The sequence below is a fragment of the Cryptotermes secundus genome, unplaced genomic scaffold (genome assembly GCF_002891405.2).
Source record: "Cryptotermes secundus unplaced genomic scaffold, Csec_1.0 scaffold488, whole genome shotgun sequence".
Lineage (NCBI taxonomy): Eukaryota > Metazoa > Arthropoda > Insecta > Blattodea > Kalotermitidae > Cryptotermes > Cryptotermes secundus.
Genome location: NW_019736404.1, coordinates 218,008 through 227,590, shown reverse-complemented (window position 1 = coordinate 227,590; position 9,583 = coordinate 218,008). Strand labels below are relative to the sequence as shown.

Genomic DNA, 9,583 nt, shown 5'->3' with positions numbered 1-9,583 from the left:
GAGCGAAGCCGAAGCGAGCCGATGTTAGCCGAGTCCTAGCATCCTGGTCGCTAGGCAACGCAAGTCAACAGCGGTGACGTCACCAAGTAGTAACAGCGGTTACCTCCGCTAGCGTTACATAGCAACACAGCGACATAGCAACAAGGGTGCCTATTACGTGGCCGTTTTCCCGTATTGTCCGATCGAGGCTACATAGGGAGCAGCGAAGGCTATTCACAGTCAGTTCTAGTGTGGCTACCGCAGAGTTGTACTGAGTCAGTCAGCGAGTCCTGGACCTATCGTCGAGTTAGCCAGCAACCAGTCAGTTGTATTGTGGCATTTGGAGTGTACTAATTGTGATACTGCAGGTAGCAGTAATCGTCAGATCTGTAATTTGGGTGATTGTATGAGCGAATGTGAAATAAAACTCGCTACGTCGAATACATCGAGAATTTATTTGTCGCGATATACGCCCGATACGCGACAATATTTATCAGTATTTTATTACAAATGTGTATGATATTGGATGACAACTGAAATTCTTAGTTGTGACTGTAACTAGGACGATCTCCACATATGCATGAGAATGTATTCTCGACAGAATTTATGGAAGATGAATAAATTAAATGAAATGAAATAAAGCAGAGAGTAGAGATGAGTATAGAAGTATTAGAACCGTCTGCCTGAATAGAGAACTTACTAGCTCTTGAAGCCGCAGGTCTTGCTAAATGCTGTGTTAAAAATATTGTCTCCTTTGAATCATTGGATGAGAACTGAGAGGTGGCAGATGTTTCTGTCATGTAACAGAATGCCTGTGTGCATGTGAATTAGGTCTTTATGCTTCATTGTTTAGTGAACTATTTATGATGATAGGCAGTGCAGTAATACGTGGGAGCTAGTTGGTAATGATATAGGATCTTCTGCTACCTTAATGGTAAAACGAGATGAACGAATTTGGGAGGAATGTGGGTGTAATGGTGGTTCATGTAAAGAATTGATGAGTGGAATTATGGAAATCAAATTTGCTTTGGGAGAAATAATGTATTTATGAGTAAAAGATACCAGCATTATTACAGAATTGGGATGGTATTGTTTACAGTCCTTTTGGAGGGGTTTCAGTTTGTTTAAACCTGATTATTTTAGTGCATTTTTCTTTGATTTTGTAAACCATTTTGTTTTATGATTGGTGGAATTTGGACACTATCATATCTGTTTAATAAAATTAAGAGGATTAGTTATTTTCCAGTATAGTGTAAGACAGGAAATTTTATTTAATTTTTTGAAGTAAAAGGTAATACAGAAAGTTACCCAAAGTTTCTTTGGAATATTGATAGTAAGATTAAAGAAGTGAATGGGAAACCAGAATGCTTTATTACACTGTAATTTGGATCTATAAAGGACTGGAGAACACTGACAATATTTTTAATGACTTATTAAAATCAAAAGTTTTTAGTATAGGTTTGAAGGGCATCTGATATTAACAGACCAGGATGTTATGATGTAAAATACGAAAGAAGGATGTGAGTAAATAATTCAATAGTTCAATACATTAGTACAAAATTTGTCCTTTACATGCGAGTATGTTTTCTTGTTTCACTCAATAGATGGATTACTATGATTAGCAAACATTCAAGTGGAATAAATAATGCTGTAGTATTTGTTAATCAAAAGCAGTGATATTATTTACTGTTAGGTATTTAACAACATTCTTTCAACTGCTGAGGTTATAAATACGTATAATGTCTCATGATGTATAGTAGTATGGTTATGTATGATGAATCAGGAAGAACAGAGAATGCCATCTCATCATATGAAGATTCACACCTTCTCTTATACCTTTCTAGGATGCAACATTTGAGGGAGAGGCATTACTTATGGTGCCGTGCCTCCGTGGTCAAGTGATGACTGTGACGGGTGAATGGGTAATGTTCTGGTCAGTTGATATTGGCCTGCTTGGTTACATTCCAAAGGCCAAAGTTTATTGCCTGCCTGAAAACATTGCATCACAAGCTCCTCTAATTAGCATCTGCCTGCTGCGAGGTACTGTCTAAATACTTCAGTGACACATTGATATGTCCTTTGTCTTAATTGCAAATATAATTTTTTGTCGCAAAACAGTAACTTTTCAAGTAGTTACTATAGGATTCTGACGATGGTGTATAACACACTGATATATTGGGTTTCTGGACTTTATCCATCGTCCTGGTTTTTAAGATAACAAATAAAAACACGACGTTTCGGAAACTGGATCTGTTTCCGTCCTCAGGTGAAGGAAAAGGGAAACACCTATTCTGTTGGGTCCGTTAGAAAGAGCTAGCCTGAATCACTGGAGATGAATTTCTTAGATGCTGAGGCTGAGGTAGAAGGGGCTCTATTCTGTTGGCTGTTGAGACGGGAAAACTTGCGAATATGAATATCTTTCTGCTTATTGAAGATTTTCTTGAATGAACTTTCCACAGTGGTAAAGATACGTAATTGAGTGATTGAGTCCAGTGATTGAGGCCAGCTCTTTCTAACAGACCCAACAGAATAGGTGTTTCCCTTTTCCTTCACCTGAGGACGGAAACAGATCCAGTTTCCGAAATGTCGTGTTTTTATTTGTTATCTTAAAAACCAGGACGATGGATAAAGTCCAGAAACCCAATATATCAGTGAGTAACTTTTCATTTATGAATGATATTTTGATTTCCTAGCTCCATGTTTTCAGTTCTTCCTTGAGAAACTTATAGACATTCAGTTTATGATATTCCCTATTTTCATGAAATCCAAATATTTACCATATTCACAGAAGCCTGCAACCAGATCCTATCCTGAGCCACTTCAATCCAGTTTAGATTTTCACAGCTTATTTCTGTTTCTCCCTAATGCATTTTAATAGCTCAAGTCACTAAAGTTACTGGCTGTGGATTGATGCATAGGACAGAATTCTTGGAAGAGGCAGTTTATTTTCACTGCTCTGTCTGGAACAGTTCGGGGACTCATCTAACCTCTTGTCCAGTTAATAATGTGGTCTCATTCCCTGATGGTACATTTGCCAATCTAACTGAAGAACTCCATGGAACTGAGTCTTTCATGAGAAGCCACCAGTTGCACAGCTACTCAGGAATTTCCCAACATCTTATGAAACCCAAAGGTTCATTACTGTGTTCATAAGAGCCTGCCACTGGTTCATATTCTGAGCCAGATTAGTCCATTCCATAATACACCAGGCTATTTCTCCAAGATCCATTTTAATATTATCCTCCCAATTATGTCTGGGACCTCCTAGTGTTCTCTTTCCTTCTGGATTTCTGACTAAAACCCTGCATGCATTCCTTTTCGCCCCCAAATGTGCTAAATTCTCTGCCTGTATCATCTTCCTTGATTTGACCATTCTAATTATGTTTGGCGAAGAGTACATGTTACGAAGTCTCTCACTGTGCGGGTTTCTCCATCCTTATATCACTTCATTTCTCTTCAGTCCAAATATTCTCCTCAGCACCCTATTCACAAACACCCTCAGTCTACATTCTTCCCTTAGAGCCCAAGTTTCATAATGCTGTGCATGGAAGCAAGGGAAGCATTGCTTCCGTAATTAAGAAACGAAAAGAAGAGAAGTCGTATATAAATAATTCAATTTGAATAATAAGGATGTGAATATTGTCATTTAGCACATGTTCCTGCTCAAGGCCACATGCCTCCTCCTCCCTTCCCCTGCTTGGTGGGACAGACAAAGTTTCCATTCATTAATCTTCGTAATAATTCATCTAATCTGAAGGAGCCAAGGGAAGCAAATTTTGGTTTGCTGGCTAGGCCAGCAAAGGAATGTGTTCTTTCTATGGTTATGTGAAAATTAACTGTTTATGTGTGCTTTCACTCTTGTTGGGTGTTATAGGTAACATTAAGGGTTATTAAAATATTGTAAGTGTATATTTAGATGACGTAAGATTGTATTTGTGATTGTATTTTGACGCATCAGAAAGAAGCTATCTGCGTTTAAGGGAAGCAGTTGTGATATTGTGGTACAAGGACGGGCGTGATTAGACTACATGCACAGGCCACAGCTAAAATGAATGCTGGCAGACAACGTGACTGCGACTGTGAAGTTGAAAGCCTTTTAAAACGGGAGTTTAATAGCAGGGACTTTTCTGAAAAGAAAATAATTATAGAAAGAGGATGATCAACATGCGAGTTGCCAGAACTTAAAGCACAAACCAAGTTATATGTAAGGAAATTTAATTTGGAACAGTAATCTAAAACAGAGTGGCTATCCGATTGCGGTAATATAGGAAAATTGTTTTTTTGGCCATGCCTATTGTTTCTCAGTGAAAAAAAATGTATGGAACAAGACTGGTTTTGGTGATAAAAACAATCTTCATAAAGCATTGAAACGACATGAGAACTCTCAGACTCACATTATTTCAACAGTGCAACTTGTTATGTGCGGGATATCTCGAATTGACTGTCAACTTGACAATCAAAAGTGCCTGACGATACTACAGGATAATAAAAATGTGAAAGAAAATAGAGAAATAATGAAGCACTTGATTGATATCATCTGCCATTTAGGAAAGAGGCAACTTGCCCTCTGTGGTCACGATGAAAGTGTGGATTCTATCGACTGAGGTAATTATGTGGAATTAGTTCACTTGTTGTGGAAATACATAGGTTGGATAAAAAGTAGTGGCAACGCCTCTATAATTCTGAAATGACTTTATTACCTGAGGTAAACACACTTACATTCCTTCAATATAATCGCCCCCATGTGTACCACCTTCTGCCAAATTTGTGGAAGGCGTTGTACACCTTCAGTTCATCCACTTCTGTTGACGTCCAGCAGTAACTGCCCTACAGCACGAATAATCTCCTCTCTTGTATTGTAACGTAACTCTCACAGTGGTTCTTTCATTTTGGCAAAGATATCATTTTGGAACATTGCTTTGTATGGGGCTGAAACTTGGACACTTAGGGCAGTAGATCAGAAACACCTGAAAAGCTTCGAAATGTGGTGTTAGAGAAGGATGGAGAAGATCAGTTGGGCCTATTATGTGAGAAATGAAGAAGTGTTATTTAGAGTCAGTGAGCAGAGGAATATCCTACACGAAATAAGAAAACGGAAGGCTAATTGGATTGGTCATATCTTACGCGGTAACTGCCTTCTAAAAGAGGTTATTGAAGGAAAGATAGAGGGGCGGATAGAAGTGACCAGAAGACGAGGAAGAAGACGTAAGAAGATGCTGGATGACCTTGGGGACAGAAGAGGCTATTTTCATTTGAAGGAGAAAGCTCTAGATCGCATCAAATGGAGGAACTGTTTTGGAAGAGACTGTGGACCTGTTGTCTTGACAGGTTATTGATGAATGAATCATAATTGCATGGACTCATATTGGGTGAGTATGGCGGATGTTGCAGTATCTCCCATTGCCAGCGGCAAAGGAGATCCTTGACAGCGTCAGCAGTATGAGCCCTTGCATTGTCATGAAGGATGATGGGGTTCATTGCCAACAAGTGTCGTCACTTTCTCCTGAGTGCTGGACGAAGATGATTATGCAGGAAACTGCAGTAGTAGGCAGAATTTACTGTCTGTTGTTGAGCTACAGTGTGGTGCAGTATCACTCCATCAATGTCATATGCCACATTGAACATTGCCTTCACATTACTCTGTGTAGGGCGCACTTTCTTTGGACGAGGAGAGCCAGGATGCTTCCATTCATTTGATTGTCACTTCAGGTTCGGTTCATATGAGCGAGCACAAGTTTCGTCCAGAGTGACGATCCTTCCAAGGAAGTCGTCACCTTCCCTCTGGTACCGGTCCAACAAGTCCTGTGCAATTGCATAACGTTGCCATTGTTGCACCTCAGAAATTGTATGGGGTACCCAACATGCTGCAATTTTGTGGTATCCAAGAATATTGTGCAGAATGTGGAGCATGGTTTTGTGACATATGCCTGCCTCAGCAGCTAACTCCCATGCAGCCCATCGATGATTGACATCCAGCAAAGATGCAAGAAGCTGAACTGTGTGGTTGTCAACATGGGGTCATCCTGAACGATGGCTGTCCTGAATGGCATCCCTCCCTTCACAGAACAATTTCACCCATTGTACCACTGTGCGATATGGCAAAGCAGCATCACCACATGCTTCTTGCAGTCCCTGATAACAGTTTTGTGCACTACAACCTTGTGCAACTTCAGTTTTTATACAGGAGCATTGTTCTTGTTTCGTAAACATGTTCTTAGGGCGCTTGAACTGGGCTCCTGCACTTTAAGACGATGTACAATGCAACTCAATGAAACACAACCACAGCCACTCAAACAGAATACGAAACGACCATATTGACCCAATAAGTGACATAAATTTTGGTGAGTTGATTGCTGTCAGTTCGTTTATTAGATACCACTGCTTCCCTTACCAAAAATAGTACTGCACACCACTGTTCATACCCATACAAAACTACAGGCAACATTATGGTTTTGTATGTGTTTTTACACAGCAGGTGAGAAGGAGAAAATTTTGAACCAAATGGTAGCAAGCTTTACCCACATTTAATCTACTCTTAATTTCCTCATGAATCAAACTTGTTTTTATTATTATCATTCCAAAATATTTGAACTCTGCCACATTTTCAAAGATCTGTTAGTTTTTTTTATGGTATGATTTTGCCCTGCATTATGGTGTTGAGGCATCAACATAAAAGTTATTTTCTTTGTGTTTACATCTGGATCAGTGTCCTTTCAATTTCAATCCCACTCTGTGTTCTAGGACTCTTCTAGTGGTGTATTCTAATGCAAAATTGAAAATCAATGGCAATAAAGCATCTTTTTTTTTAGTCCATTTTGAATAGGAAACATATCAGAAAAATGTTTACCTATATGGGCTTCACTATATATGTATTTCATTTAAACACATTTTAATAAGCCTAACTACTTTAATCGGTACTACAGACTCACTGAGAATATTGCACAATACTTCCTTCATAAGTGAATCATAGACTTTTTTGAGGTTATGAATAGCTGGTTTGCTGTCTTATTGTACTCCCATTTTTTCCTCCAGTATCTGACAAATGCAAAAATTATACAGTCACTAGTTGATCTGTTATGTTGAAACCCATAGTAGTGATCTAGAATAATTTTTTCTATAAATGTACTTAACTTTGAGGAAAGGATATTGGATAAAATTGGTGATATTGATAATAATGATGTCTCAATAATTACTGCAGTCAATGGCCTTTTTTGTAAACTGGTACAGTAACAGACTTCTTCCACTGCTAAGACAATTCTTCTTTATTCAAAATAGAATTAATGAGTTTATGGATCTCAGAATATAACATTTCATTTCCTGCTTGAGCCAGTTTTACCAGAATTTGATCAGTACCTGGCAATGTATACCTTTACAACTTTGCAGTAGCAGTTTCAGCCTCAAAAAGATTAGGCTCAGGTGTATGTAGATTCAACTGTATGTACCTCCATCTGCCTAACATCACTAACTCTATGTACATTCAACAGCTGAGAGTAGTAAATCCTCCACCTGTTCAAAATGCTATGGGAATCTGCAAGCTGATCCACATTCTCAGTCTCTAGCAGGTTACCTGTAGGTTACTAGGTTGGTAAACTTTCTTAAAATTTGAAGAAAGCAGTCTTCTGGGATTTGGCACCGTGTATATGTGGTGTTAACCGACGTTTCGGAGGAACGTCGGTTAACACCACATATACACGGTGCCAAATCCTAGAAGACTGCTTTCTTGATAGTCACCGCCGTGAAATCCTCAAATATTTCTTAAAAGTTATTTATTCTTCTGTTCAGGTCACTGATGTTCTTGCTCTTACTGTGGTGGAAGATCATTAAATTTGTTTTTCAGTTATTCCCTATATTTGTTCCTGAAATATCTGCTGGCTTCATGTCTTACATTATTCAGCTTATCTCCATTTGTTTGACTTGTTTCCTGTGATCATATTGAACATCCTTTGTTGAACCATGGCTTGTGCTGCTTCAGTTCATAATAACCTAGACTCTCTTTGACTTCATTTTTGGTATTCTGTCTAATAGTTTTCCAAGCTCTATTTATGTAACGTTACTAACGTGAAAAAGACCACCTCACTTCCTTGTAGTGCCGTAGTTAATAATGAATGCTCCTGCAGGGTGTGGTGCTTTGTCACAGAGACAGTGTCAGTTTCTTTATGCCCATCTTAATTTTATCCTCCCATATATGCCCAGATATCCCAAATGATCAGTTCCCTTGAGGTTCTTCTGTAATTTCCTGAAAAGGCAAAATACTGTTCCAAATATATTGTAGCACAGTGTTGTCTTGACTAGTACTGCAGAGTTCTTGTTATATTTTTTTGCATACTTTGCTTTAACTGTGGAGAGATGGTGAGATTTATTTCTTCCATTGGTCTCGGACACTGCATCAGTCCATAGTATCAGACACCAACTTACTTCTAAGTGAGATATATCAGTGTAGCATGAAAAATGCTAAACAATAGAGGAAATTAGTGAAGGTATGAATTCCAGGGTCTCACTTTATTAATCTTGTCCCTGACATGATTGCAACATTTTTGATGTGTTGACAGGACTTATGATGTACTTGTATGTAGAGAACTGTCCCATTAAATATGCAGAGTGCTGTAACCTCAGTTTCTTGCTAAACAATAGAGGAAATTAGTGGAGGTATGAATTCCAGGGTCTTGGTTTATTAATCTTATCCCTGACATGGATATAACATTTTTGATGTGTGGACAAGACTTATGATGTATGTAGAGAACTGTTCCATTAAATTTGCAGAGTGCTGTAACCTCAGTTTCTTTTGTTTTGAGAATATCTGTCACTGTAGTGAAAGACAACTCATATATTTATCTTCTGTAATACAGAGCTTAAACATTTCATCACAAATATGTGAATTCTGTTGTGAATAGCTGAAATTGTTACCTGCAGGACCAGTATGTGAAATGGATGAGGTGTTTCTGGAAAGTGCATACCAACTGCTGCAAATAATACTAGAGACCAATACTCAGACTGGCAAGCACATGCTCCTTTGTGGATCAGGGGAACACATCTTGTCTCTCTTTGAGGTATTCTACCTTGTTGCAGGTTACAAACAAGATCTTCAGTATAAGGGTGATATAAAATGTTGCAGAAAATCTGTCATAGTAGTACTATGATCTACATTAGTATATACTGTCCATGGTTTGCATCTTAATCCTCGAGGCAAGGACAAGCTGACGCGACTCATTGCAGAGAGCATTAAAGGCAGACACATTCCAGTTGTCATGGGTGTTCAGGATCATTTTTTAGGATAAAGAGTGCAAGTAAAGTTTATCAAGTAAAAGAAATTGCAAAAGAAACTAATCTTTCAGGCAATAATGTAAGTGAACCAATAGAAATCGGAAAAGGTAATTGCAGTCTACTAAGTTCAGTGAATAATAAAGTACTAAGAATATTCCATCAGAATATAAGAGGATTGAGAAACAAAACAAATGAACTAATAAGCTCCATGAATTCAAATCTTCCACACATACTGTGCCTTACTGAACATCACATGAAACAGCTGGAATTAGAACATCTTCACTTAGAAAATTATAATTTAGGTGCTAGATACTGTAGGAAAACACTGGAGAAAGGAGGAGTG

The 9,583-nt window shown here is 38.3% G+C and overlaps 1 protein-coding gene across 4 annotated transcripts in view; it reads left to right on the top strand.

Annotated features, from left to right (window-relative positions):
* LOC111869878 overlaps positions 1 to 9,583 on the top strand; it is a 58,932-nt gene that overhangs the window by 26,412 nt on the left and 22,937 nt on the right. For all 4 annotated transcript variants that reach the window (XM_023861723.2, XM_023861725.2, XM_023861720.2 and 1 more), the window contains 2 exons: positions 1,824 to 2,019; positions 8,890 to 9,026. In XM_023861723.2, the coding sequence (XP_023717491.1) occupies positions 1,824 to 2,019; positions 8,890 to 9,026 (333 nt within the window). The remainder of the gene's footprint in view (positions 1 to 1,823; positions 2,020 to 8,889; positions 9,027 to 9,583) is intronic.